The sequence below is a fragment of the Lutzomyia longipalpis genome, chromosome 3 (genome assembly GCF_024334085.1).
Source record: "Lutzomyia longipalpis isolate SR_M1_2022 chromosome 3, ASM2433408v1".
Taxonomy (NCBI): domain Eukaryota; kingdom Metazoa; phylum Arthropoda; class Insecta; order Diptera; family Psychodidae; genus Lutzomyia; species Lutzomyia longipalpis.
Window position 1 is genome coordinate 6895708 of NC_074709.1, and position 13321 is coordinate 6909028.

At 38.6% G+C, this 13321-nt stretch overlaps 3 protein-coding genes across 5 annotated transcripts in view; 1 reads left to right on the forward strand and 2 right to left on the reverse strand.

Annotated features, from left to right (window-relative positions):
- The window catches only part of LOC129791705 (HIV Tat-specific factor 1 homolog), a 58485-nt gene extending 48773 nt beyond the window's left edge, over positions 1 to 9712 (reverse strand). The window contains exon 1 of the mRNA XM_055830007.1: positions 9584 to 9712. The gene's annotated coding sequence lies outside the window, so the exon portion shown is untranslated. The remainder of the gene's footprint in view (positions 1 to 9583) is intronic.
- On the forward strand, positions 1775 to 9576 carry LOC129791704 (uncharacterized). 2 transcript variants are annotated; one of them, XM_055830005.1, is made up of 5 exons: positions 1775 to 2308; positions 3452 to 3928; positions 7813 to 7944; positions 8012 to 9289; positions 9361 to 9576. In XM_055830005.1, the coding sequence occupies exons 1-5, from the start codon at positions 2296 to 2298 to the stop codon at positions 9438 to 9440; spliced, it is 1980 nt and encodes a 659-aa protein (XP_055685980.1). In that variant the 5' UTR covers positions 1775 to 2295; the 3' UTR covers positions 9441 to 9576. The 2 variants fall into 2 exon arrangements, with proteins under 2 accessions (XP_055685980.1, XP_055685981.1); XM_055830006.1 differs by having other exon boundaries at positions 8015 to 9289.
- A 1284-nt stretch (positions 9713 to 10996) lies between the features above and the next one.
- LOC129791716 (peroxisomal targeting signal 2 receptor) lies at positions 10997 to 13321 on the reverse strand. Of its 2 annotated transcripts, none has more exons than XM_055830023.1 (4): positions 13208 to 13321; positions 12694 to 12896; positions 12197 to 12612; positions 10997 to 11487 (listed from the first exon to the last, which is right to left on the reverse strand). In XM_055830023.1, the coding sequence occupies exons 2-4, from the start codon at positions 12889 to 12891 to the stop codon at positions 11142 to 11144; spliced, it is 960 nt and encodes a 319-aa protein (XP_055685998.1). In that variant the 5' UTR covers positions 12892 to 12896; positions 13208 to 13321; the 3' UTR covers positions 10997 to 11141. The 2 variants fall into 2 exon arrangements, with proteins under 2 accessions (XP_055685998.1, XP_055685999.1); XM_055830024.1 differs by lacking the exon at positions 13208 to 13321 and adding an exon at positions 12993 to 13194.

A 13321-nucleotide genomic window follows, 5' to 3' on the forward strand; every position in this document is an offset into this window, starting at 1 on the left:
TGCTGTGTGGACGAATGGCGTAGTGGCCAGTGGAGAAAAAAACTTATATAATGGACTGAAATTCATGTCACGCAAATTCTATATCAATAGCAAAATTGATATTGATAATTTAAGCTGATTGCAGAGTCATTTCCATGCTCAAATTTATCTTTTTTTTTTAATTCAATTTCTCAGTGAAGGTGTATCGATTTGTGGACAAAAAGGGGCTGATGGTGGCTAAAAGAAAAAAAAAAGTATACTAACCACAACACTGACCATACCGTGGCCACTTTTTCGTGGTCAAACAAGGAGCTAATCTGTGAGCATTTTCTTTCACGACGGTAATTTAAATGTAAATGTCGCACAAGACGTGGCTTTTCACCCCAAAAGAAGTATTTTAATATATCAGATTTAATTTCATTGATTTACTAAATCATTTCTTCACGTGCTTTTCACCCCACAATTTTCCCATTTCTTTTCTCTCTCCCACCTAAAAAGAGAATTTCGCCCAAATTATTCTTCCAATTTTTTTTCTTCTTTTACATAAAACACGATTTCCCCAGAACTTTAGCCTCCCATTCCCTTCTTTGTGTGTATATGGGGGTGGTTGGTAGGTTAGTCACTTTGGGAGTGAACTCACACAGTTTATTCTCTACCACTCCATGTCCCTGCTAAAGTACTCCTCATACTAATTGCACAGCATGGGGACATTTTAAGGATACACTCAGGAGTTGAATTTTCTGTCTTCTCACTTCAACACTCCACATTGATTTTGTTCTTCCTCCTACATTTGTTTAACTTACACAGAATGGTCTAAAAACACCATTTGCCGGTAAATGCCCCAAAGAAACTCACGTACAGGGTGTGGCAAAAGATTCGTGTTTTGTGGAGATTTTTTATTTTGCTCCTGGGTCAAATTTAACCCTTTAACGCTCTGTTTAATGACGAAGAAGGAATTTAAAACTTTAGCACAAAACGTTCAATGTTAAAAGCTAAAATAAACGTCAAAAGACGTCTTAAAGACTGAATATTCCGATCATGATTGTATGTTTCATAGATTCTATGTTTTATAGACGCAAAAGGGTTAATGTTTCGTTCTTAATTCAATGAAGAAATGTGCCAAGAATAGTTTGTTGTTTTTCAATAAGATTAGCTACAGAGGCGGTAACTTTGAGAAAAAAATTAGACAATGACGTCAATATTTCATTGAATATTCCCTCTCTGAATGAAACATTCGCGTTAATGTTTCACCGAAGACTTTTGATGTTATTCTATAAAGAATTCTATGCTTTATGTATGATTTAAACTTCTTTTTTAATATTGATCAAAAACGAACATTTTTTTAAGAAAAATTTCCTGTAAAAATGAACATTTCTTGCTTTCCAAAAATAGTAAAATAAACAAAAAAACAGAAAGAAAAATATTTATTATATGAAACAAAGATTTTTCTCAGTCGTTAAGATTTATAGAACGTAAAAGAAAACTTCTTTTTTCAATAAATCTCTTTTACAATTTCACCAAAATCAGATGAAAATATTAAATATTTAATTCATTGAAATATCTGGGAAATAAAAATGTGAGAATTATAAATAAATTCTTATTTCATTGATTTAATTTCACCTTTATTCTCTTTAAAAATTAAATATTTAAAAGTCAAAGAAAACTATTCCAGGTTAATTTCACCTCACCCTGTACACACATGCATAAAATCCCTCCCGGGGAAAAAAAGCCTCAATGAATGGTCAAAAGTGCTACAAAGTACACCACAACAGTCAGTCGATCGTTACCCGGCAAACTGACCACATTGAGCGGCATTTACGAAGAAAAAGTACCTTGTGGAAGAAAAGCTCCCCTTTTCCCCCCAAAAATAGGAGTTTTTCACCCCAAAAATTCGTGCGCCTTCTGTTCCCGCTCGAAAGCATTTATCTTTCTCCCCTAAAAAAAGGAAGAAGAAAAAAAAACCCTAAAAATGGAGCACACACGTTGGAATTCGATCGCCCCAATTTATCATTAGTTCCAGACGTGAAATATTAACGCCGGATTAATGTGAATTTTCCACTCTTCGTGATTATTTATTTCCGAAAATACTTCACGGAAAAATTAATCTATTTATTGTGTATGAGTAGCCCCCCGTCCCTGCTATTGGATCCTTAAATTATTGTGCTCAACGTGAGAATGTGGAACAATTGATTTGCGGAAGGAAATCAGTGATTTTTGTGGGAGAGAAATTGATTCCAAAAAAAATCCAACTTTAGTTCATGAATCAGTTGTGGATTAGCATTTAGTGGCAATTGAGGGGATTTTTCTTCGTTGCAAATGGAAATTCCCGGTAAGAAAAAGGACCTTCTGGTGCCCATTCAGTGTTGCTATGCTGTTAAATGTGATTAACGGACTATTTGGAGAAATTTTTAAAGAGTTTTATTGAGTTAAAAATATCTGAAAGTGATTCAAATGAAAAGAATTTAAAGCAAAATTCCTTTAAGAACTTTTGATTTTTTTTTACATTCTTCTGGTTATTCTTCGTAAGCTCTGATAAAGCTTAGTTTCGTTAAAAGGGCATACTTTTAGGCGCATTTTGATAGTAAAAGAATATCTGAAAACAAATTAATTAAAAGGAATTGAAAGGAAAATTCTTTTAAGAACAATTGATGTTTCTTCTTATTGAAAATGATTGAAGATTCTCAAAAAAGAATCTAGAAAATCCAGGAAATAAAACATTTTCATAAAAACCAGCGACATTTTCCTTTTCATTTTTAATGATTTGTAACTTTTGTTTGAAAATCAAAATCTTTTCAAAAAAAAATTTAATCCTGAATTCATTCAAATTTTACTTCTGTGCCCTTAATCCCATAATTAATCCTTTTATTTATTTATTTTTCCAAGCATAATTTTGCGCCTAAAAGTATGCAAACTAGTAGGGATTTTTAATCCTAACCATCCAGCCACATCCTGCCAAATTTTCTTTTAAAATTTATATTTTTTCGCACAACAATTTGCATTTGAATTTACCATTTCAACCCCCGGATGGAAAAGTTTCTGCCGCTAGGTTGGTTTTTGATTTAAGGGGACAACAAAAATAAATTGTATATTATAACGAAAAAAATGCAAAAAAGGACACCCAGGAAGTTGGAGAGAAGTTGAAATTACGGAGTGTAAAAAAATCCCTTCCATTGAAATTACAACTTGGAATTTTCCTGACTTTTCTGGCTATATAAGCTCTCTTCCCTCGAACATTCAATTTTCTGACGCTTTGCAAAGTAGGACAACACAGGGGGTGACTTCCTCCCTGTGTTTGTGGCTTTTTAAATGAAATCCTCACACTCCAAACTTCCGGACAGTCTACTGTGTGTGGAGGGTTTCTTCAAAACTGACCCATTGCAAATATGTTCCCCCCCCCCAACCTCTTTAGCGGGGGCAATAAACTCCTGAGGAGGCGCACCCTCACAACCTTTTTTTTGTTTTTTTTATGTAGATACCGGTGCCGTGTTCACGCTAGGACAGTCACACCTGTCCGATGACCATCAACACTACTTCTTCATTCGTAACGATGCAATTGTCACCGTCAATGCGGGTCGGAATGGGCAGAGTGCCGTCATTTGCCGATCCGGCCGGTGCTTCGTGTGGGGTACAAATGAGCACGGAGAGCTGGGAATCGGGCAGACAGACAGGGACATCATAACAAAGCCAACGTGCATAAGGGACATCAAAAATCTCGGCTACAAAATCACCCACATGGTCTTCGGCAAGGGATTCTCCGTCATTGCCACGCTTGATAATCGAATTTTCTTCTGTGGTCGCAACATCCTCCCCACAAACTTCCTCTGTAGCCTCAAGGAATCCCCCCACACCCACTTCTCCACCCCACTCTCCATGACTGAGGACATCAACAGTGATTTAGCGGAAGTCACTCATCTCGCAGCAGGTGCATCACATTTTGCCCTCATTTCAGGTGAGAATAATTCTCCTTCATCTTTCCCCTTTTTTGGGGATGAAAAACTTTCCACTTATGGGAAAAGTTTCAAGTACTTCTCACACAGAGATACTCTCCCGTCACATTTTCCCAATGAAATAATGCACCTTCCGGGAAACTCATAAAAACTACATACATACACACTACTAAAGCATAAATCGATAAAGCTGGAATTTAATATCAACCAATAGTGTATTATTGGCATATCAAGAATATCACTTCCATATGGACACACACCGACCATTTGGAGTCAACTTTGATGGCAATTTGAGTAGGGAGACATTGATATGTTTGCAGGATATACCTACATTTACATTGAAATAAAATTGAAACTTTGTGCATGCGAGAGGGTTAAAAGGGAACTTGATGACTAAACTGAACACGAAGGAAATATATAATTAAATCATTCTGCAAAATTGAAGCATAATTTTATTTATCTCTATTTTATCTCTATTCATTCACAATAAATTCTTTAATTAATCAGAACAAATTCACTTCATTGAAAGTTCTATATTCTCATTTTGAGACTGAAGGGCGTAAAGTTCAAAGAGTTTATTCAAAATCCTTAACTGTTAAACCTTAACCATTTTAAGAAAAAAAACCGGTAAGATAGCGATGCTTTATTTTCTATTGTCAGGGAGAATAAATAGGTGTTTAAACACCCTAAAATACAAGGCAATTAAACCTTTTTTTTAGAGTTAAAAGAAAATATTTTCAGACTAAAAAATTTGATAACAAAATTCAAAAAAAAATTCTAAAGTTAAAAAAGAAAAAGCAAAAATTCACAAAGAAAACAAACGTCAAAGTTTGAACAGAAATATCAGAAAAGAACGTGGAAGGTATGCCCTTTAAATAAAGAATTAATTGTTACGAAAAAAATTATAACTCCCCCTCCCTTGAATAGATGGTGGGCGTAAAGTAGGAGCTACTTTGTACATTTTACGATCAGAAAAGGATTTTCTAAAGACCTTACAGAATTAGAAAGAATAAAAAATGAAAATAAAAAAAACAGTTTTTTTTTATTAAGAATAATGTCTGTTTTTTTTGAGCTCAAAAGAACGCAACAAATTTATCGTTTTTACTCTTCTGAACTTCTAATGATCCTGAGTTAAAAGACGTGTAACGCACCTTATTAAATCACCACTTTGATCACCACCTCAGCTCAACCACTTATCCGATTTAGAACAAGTTAACAGATTTAGAAAGGAAAAAGTACGAACTTTTTTTAACAAAATTCTTTTTGTCAAAATCGAACGACTACACCCTATATTTGCCCCTTTATCAATGAAACAAATAAATAAATAAAATAATTAAGTGAGGATTTTAGAGATTAAGGGACAAATTTTAACGAAAAAAAAAAAACAATATAAATTTTTTTTTAATTTTCTTAAAGTTTTTAATATTTTTGATTGTAGTAGAGCATGGAGCTTATTCTGACAAAAATATTTTCTTTTCTATCTATTTCGTCTTACAAGGGATTTTGTAAGATTTGGCATTCCCACAAAAATTTCTTTTTCATTCTTTTATAGTAACACATACACAAACCTCCGAAATTAGAACACGAAAACAGATGTCGCTGTTAAAATTTAAGTTTTATCAAACGAAGTGAAACCGAAGATAGACGAAGTGAAATAAGTTAATGTAAATAAAGAAAATGAGGTTAAAGTTAAGTGAATTTATCAACAAAACACAATGGATTATTCGATTTTTGGTAAAAATTTAACCCTTTTAAAGTATTTTTGCATTTTCCATACAAAAAATTTTCCATGAATTAAGAGTTTTTTCTTATTTTTTTTTATCTAGATTGTCATGGAAAAAAATTGAATCATCCGGAGCTTTTGAACATCTGTGGCATCCACGGATTCCGGGAAAGAATACCCGGACAACTCCCAGGCAGCATGAAATCTTTGTTTAATAAGCAGGATCTTATGCGGAATTATGGAAGCATTTGTGGAAGAGTTGAAATTGGTGGGACCAGCTCTCCGGAATGGCATTAAGAGAAGAAGTCGCAAATCTACATAGAATGTTCCTTAATAAAATGTCTTCCCATACTCTAACTTTTGCCTTTTTTCTACACTACAGAAGTATCTTTTAATGCAGTGCCTGTGTGAATGCATAATTCTAATCATCTTCCTCAAGGCCAAGTCTCTGAAAATTATTGACATTCGTTGGCATAATTCACAAAAAATGGTCAGAGTTTTTCCACATATTTCACAATATTTTTTGTTAAAAAACAATTCCAAACACTCAGATTCATGTAAAATATCCGTCAAAGTAGTCAATTGTTGCCTATGATGATAAGGAATCATGCTTTGGTGGTCACAAAATTCACAAAAAGATTGAAAAAGCACCTCGGCAGGTCCTTATAAAACACATGATTTTGTAAGATTTTCTTACAAGTTATAAGAAAAAATACGGCCGGAATACCAAAACCTTTTCTTTTCTATTATAGCAAAAATGTTTCTCGCGACGTGTTCTAAAAGTTGAAGTGTGAAACTTTTTAGATCTTACAAATTTATAAGTTTTTTTTGTGAGAATGCCAAAAAACCTTATAACTCACGAATTGTAAGAAAAGAAAAGAAAATATTTTTGCCAGAATTAGCTCCCATATTTCGATAGATCATCTATTCTTCTTTCTAAATCTGTTAAAATGATCAAAACCGGACATGCAGTGATTAACCGATTTTAGATATTAAACCAGGTTCAGAAAAATAAACTTCTCACTTTTCTAAACTTAGCAGAATTTTTGAAATTTGACTTATTTTCGATTGGTTAAAATTTACAAGACATTATTGAAAGACAAAAAATAGATTTTGAACAAATGGGTTAAATTAATTTATAAAAGTCTTAAATAAAAAAAAAAGTTCAAACATCTCTAAAACAATAAATTCAACAACCTTTTACATTGGAAAATAAATTCAAATTGACACAAAAATAACCAATTAAAAATGTTTATCAAAAAGACATTAAAACGATCATTTATTTGTCTTTTATTGAAAAGAAAAGAAAATAAAGAAAAATAGGAAAACCCTTTTGCCGATAGAATAGTCCATCAAAAGCAATAAAAAGCACACAGTGCCATGTTCAACAGGAAGCCAGTGAACTCATTAAAAAGAGTGAGTTTAATTTGAGATAAACAACCAACATTAGCCCCAATGAAGCTTGACCTCTACTCTCTCCCTTTAAATACCCAATTAACAACTGAAGGGGTTCTCACTTCTTTTTTTACGTCCTTCTCCCTCCCCACCGAAATTAAAAGCTCTTTGTGTTTGTATTTGTTCAACATAAAGGAGAAAATAATTTACATTTTTATGTGCCAAAACCAAATAAAGAGCTTTTTTCCCTCGTCAAGGTGTATGTTTGAGGAATTCCATTACCAAGAGCATGATGAATTACATGAGCATAATTTCCGAGGGAAAAGGAGAATAAAAGAGTGAGCTTTTAAATATTTTTTTTAGTTTATTTTTTGGACTTAATTTACATGTAGAGTTGATACAAAGAATCATTTTATTCGGCTAATAAAAAGAAAAGAATCGCCAAAAGGTATACTATCCTGTCCAGTAAATTCAGGCGTAACGGAAAAGGCAGAAAAGTCTGACCTAGATTTATCATGGAAAGAACTAATGATTTTTGAGGAAATGAGGGCTTTGGGGGCTGAATGTCTCCCTCTAATAAAGCTTAAATGTTCAAAGAAAATGAGAACAAGATGTAAATTTTAGATGAACACCACCCACATGTCCAATAAAATTCGCCAGAAATCAAACAAAACCTCTGAAAGCGACTGAATGTAGGCAATTGTGGCACAGTTGGGTTGTAAAATGGTTCCAAAGCCACCCATCCACCCTCTCTTCTTTCTTTTTCAGGTGGAGACAAATTATTAATTTGTGGGAACTTCACGGAGACACCACCTGGTGACCTCAAAACATTTGAACTTAATGAAAACTTTATGCCGTACATTTTGGAATGTGGCTCCACTTTCACACTCCTCGTAGCAGGTAAATCATCCCCCATCGAAGATTTTCTCCCAATTTTACTACTTCCACAAAAATCTTCCTCATCCAGCAGGAAATGACATCTCAACGGTGTACATTGTGGGTCATTTTGGGGGTAAGACCTACGTGGAGCTGACCCAACTACGAGACTTCCACCCAGAGTGCCGAATCACTTCAATTCACATTTCACCACGTGATGAGATTTTTCTCCTGACCGGTGAGGATTTTCTCTACAAATGCTCCCAATTGCGGGAATTATTTTTCGAGAGGATCACCCTGGCACCCAATGGGGAGAAGATGCAGTACCTCACAACTGGTACGGATGCAATGTCCTTCCTGACTGATGATCAGAGATTCTTCACGACAATGGCATCCCCACGTGAAATGCGGAGGGAGGAGAATTTCCGGGAATTGACTAAATTCAAACCAATGGATGTCCTGCAGATCTCCTCGGGGCTCCATCATATGCTAATCCGTGCGGTGAAGAATGAGAAGAAGGCCTTCGTGACGCGCCAGAGGATTCCCAATGCCCTGACCAATGGGAACACCGATCACAATCTCAATAATCTCAATAAAACCTTCACAAAGATCGATTCGAAGGATTTCGTCAACAACATCAACGGGACGGCGGTTAATGGTGTCAATGGGGATGGTCAGGAAGCCACAACGAAGGATATTCCTCGCCCCGAAGGTACCACATCGACGGATTGTATCTCAGAGGATTCCAATTCCAGTCGAAAGTCCTCCGTTTCGAGTGCAAAACAGCCCAAGAAATCCCCGGAGAATAGGAAAAAATCCCGCGAGCTGAAGGTTGAGCAAGAGCTGGCGCGAGATGAGAACATGAAAGTCGTGAAGATTCTAGATCCCATTGAGGGGGAGATTTATCAATGTATCCGGAATAATGGGGAAGCTGTGGAGAATTTCATTGCAAGTGAGAAGCACAAAGCTTCCATTCGCTTCTATGACAATGGCATTGATAAAACCCGAGCTGAGCATCAGCGGAAGGGTAGCATTGTGGACACAGTGCTGGGGGAACGTCTGGAGGATCGCTCACTGCGGAAGATGGCTGATGTGAAGGATGAAACAATGGAGTACCTCAAGGGAATGGTGGATGGGTTGAAGAGTGAGACAAGGCGAAAAACACCAATCCCCGAGAAGGAGGAAACCCCCTCAAAGGAAGCCGAAGATGAGGATGAACAAACAACGGCATCACTCAATTCCAAGACAGACGGGGATGACCCAAAAAGTCCCGATGAGAAACCACAGGGATTCATGAAGCAAGTCCTACGGGATCTACGGAATGCAAAGAAGGAATTTTCCTGCAAAAATGCAGATGCCATTGAGGAGGGTGAGCTACTCATCACTCCCGGAAAGTTCCTCTTGAATACTTTTCATTTTTTTATTTTTCTTTCTTTGCAGCATCAAAGGATTCTGAGGAAATCAGAGAAATCACCAAATCAAAGGGAAATACAAAATCTGAATTTTGCTCAATTCTCTAGAGACCCGGATGTGGAAAAACCCTGCCGGTGGATTGTTCCGGGAAAGAATACCCACGGATTAACATAACCTCAAAAGCATGTTGGCACATCTTTTACATTAAATATCAAATAAACACTGTAAATTTATACAAAAACTGACTTACCAATTGATGTTGATTTTCCCGTAGTTTCAATTTGAAGAAAATCCCCCGGAAAACTATTGAAAAACCCCCAGAAAATGCGCAAGAAAACAAACAGTGGATTTTTCCAAAACACCAAATCACAACAAAACGTTTAACGCCGTTAAAGTAGGCAATGTTCCCGCGCAAATTTCAAAAACGCCCAACGGCTAAATCACCCCAAAAAAGATGAACTTGAGATGCGGATCAATTTATTTTTGGTCAAAGTCATTAACATCAATCGATTGGGCGGTGATATAATGCGAAATTCTCTTGCAGTTGCGCGCACCATGTCCATTCTCTCTCTCAACGATGACTGCCTCCTGCAAATTTTCTCCTATCTCCCCATACGTGATCTCATGGTGCTGGAGGAAGTCTCCATGCGTTTCTGTGCACTCACCTGGTACACGTATCGTTTCATCCGGAAGTTCACGTGGTGCAAGAGTGCCGCCAATGCTGCCAATAAGGAGATTTTTCGGCGAATTGGACCCCATTTGCATGAGATAACGTACCACGGGATGGGTAACAGTGATCACGAATGCTTCCGCATAATCACAGAGAACTGCACCAATGTTCGGAAGCTTCGTCTATTTGAGATTTCCGTAAGTTTGGGGCTTGTGCATCAAATGCTCCCCCTTCTGGAGACAATTGATTCCCTCGAAATTGATGAATACTTCACGCAATCCCCAACAATTGCCAGTGATTTCTCCTGCCTCATCCTATGTGCTGAGACGCTGCGAGAATTGCGTGTGGGGCGTCCACTTCTCATCTATGGGCACTTCATCCCGCACGACTACCTCGTTGCACTCACCACGGTGCAAGATCTCAGTATAAATCTTATTGGAGATGGATTTCTCAACATTTCCAGATGCTTCTGCAGCAATTCCACCCTCAGGACTGTTCATCTTGTCCTCCCGGACGGAGACTACGAAAACTACCACATCTTCTGCTCAGCCCTTGTCAATCTCACCTCCCTCGTGGAGCTACATCTTGAGAATCTCAAGAATAAGAGTTTCGAGAGTCTCTTTATTGCCCTTGCGGAGCTTCTGAAGCTCAACACGCTGCAGGAAGTTCATCTGAAATGCAGTCAAGACACCACTATCACAGCAAGAGCACAGCGCGCCATGGCACGGATGAGAAATCTTCCACGACTCACCCTAAACTCCCTCAAGAATCTCTCCTATGACTTCCTAAACTACCACCTCTGGCTGCGCACCCTGAAGAGCTTCACCCTCATCAACTGCCCGGGGTTTACGACGGAAAATCTCCACACTGTCCTCGCACGTGCTGAACAGTTGACTGAAGTAACCATCAGAGAGTGCCCCAAAGTATCCTGGGACGCCCCCTCGTGTGACTCCCACGCACCAATCACAGAGCCACGCAATGGAACAATTAGAATAGCTAGAGAAAATATTTTATTGCCCTTCACGATACGAGGATGTCATTTTTAATAAAATATAATACATATAAATAAAACACTCGTTGCGTCCCAATCACGTCATGCAACAGGAAATCCACTATAGAGGAGGTTCAGCATCACAGTTTACGTGCTAACGAGAGATCGGGGCGTGAAGACGTGCACGAGGCTGTCCCACCCACAGTCTGCCAATTGATTGCATCGCAGGGCATTCCAGTCGAGGCCATAGTTGAATTCCGAATGATGCCGGATTGTCTCAATGGCATCGGGGGTGCGCTGAAAGTCCCAAATGCGCGTTGTGAAGTCATAGGAGACAGCAGCAAGGACATTGGGGGAGAATGGAGAGAACCTAATCCTCCGGACAGCATACTCGCAGCCTCGCAGCTCAAACAGCGGGACGCTGAAGTTGCGTAAATCAAAGCCCCGGATCATTCCGTCTGAACCTCCTGTGGCCAGAAGATTCTGTTCGTACCTAGTACAGAAAAATTTCATTGAATTTTAATTTTTTTGTTGCAAAATTTCAATGAATTTTTCGAATAGCAAATTAAAGTCTGTACACTTTTTGAACATTCTCTTGTTGGACGAGCTTCCCGGAAAGTGTCATAAGTGGTTGAAAGTTGTGTATTCATCCTGCTCATTGCATCAGGAAGTTTCTAAAGGATCTTAGGAACTTCCTTTTCAACAGCCGGCTGATCCTTGATTTCATTTAGGAGTCCAAATCTGTCTATGTAAGGAGACTCCTTTGATATATGCATTTTTATAGACTCCCTAAATGTACAGATTTTGACGCGTAAATGAAATCAAAAATCCAGCTGGGTGTTGAAAATACAGTTCATAAGATCCCTTAGAAACTTTCTGATGCAATGAGAAGGGTGACAGCATAATTTACAGTCACTTATGGCACTTTCCGGGAAGCACATCAAAAATTTTTATAAGAACGGCGTGGGAGGGGAGTTTCTCGAACTTCATGCCATTCACGGTTATTAACACATCGATCGATAGATTGACAGTCGGCCATTTTTCAATCAAATTCAAATTAAATCGGTTGTGTTGGTGGAGCACCCGAAGAACACCCAGTGTTTTATTCGCGAAATTGGTCATTGAGGGGATTTGTAGACTCAGTCTAGGCCACAAACCAAACCAAATCTGGTTCTGTAGCGTTCTTCTGTCTTCACACTAACCTTGCCCAATCGCAAGATAGGACTTCTGCGTCGTGCGCCTTTACGACAGCTGTGGGGCGCTGCTGATGCCCCAGGGTGTTCCACACCTTGAGGTACCCATCACCACCCACGCTGGCGAAGGTGTTTGGAATGTGGCAGGAAAACATGGCACTGTACGCGAGTTCCGTATGCCCCAGGAATGTACTCAGAGAGGCCGTTCTGTGGGGATCCCACAATTTAATTGTGCAGTCCCAGCTGGCACTCAGCATCAACTGTTCCTGCCGCGTCCTGCTCCAGTCCACACTGTAGACTTCCTTTTGATGTTCACAGTAGCAGCTCTGTGGTGTCGATGTGCGACTCTCACCATCAGCATTCCACAGTTGCAGTCCACCATCTCCGGAAGCTGTTATTAGTGCACTGGGGCTTTCTGACCACACCTAAAAAGAATTTATGTATTCTCAAATAAATCCCTAAATAACGATTTTTTTTTGTTTTATTTTAATTAAAATTCAACTTACAACATCAAAGAGTCCGTCTGTCCACTGAAATGCCTGCACCTCCTGAATCCCTCCGTCGGGTGTGAGCTCAAGAATGAAGAGTGTCCCACCGCCAGCGAGGCCAAAGAACTGACTCGTGGCCACTGCCAGGCGATCTGCGTTGAACCTGGAGAAGCGCACGCTGTAGCCATGCCTATTGGGGGTCAAGTAGGTTGGCATGGCAACTGGAATAATTATCCCATTGTCCCGGAATATACGAGAGAGAAAGAGAAAGAACCATCAGCCACCCCCGCCAGGGAGATTTTCGTAAACAAACTGACCACGCAGAGTGGCCCCGAAATGGACAACTTTGTCGCCACTCTGTGTGCCCTGGGGCACGTGACAGCACCCGGGAGTGCCAGAGGAGCACTCACGAGACCCCAGAGTGTCAAATCAGTCAGGGCAGGTGATAAAAAAGCCACGCAATTGGGGAGTGATAAGCAAAAAACGAACGTCAGCGATGGGAAAAGTGATTGCAGGTGAAAATGGGGCTTACTACTTGATAAAATTGCACCAATTTAATTGCTAAGCATTGCACACTAATCAGTGAGAGTTTATCACGAAACTTTATGTGGAATGTTTGAGGAAAATTGTGTGAAAATCTTGCATT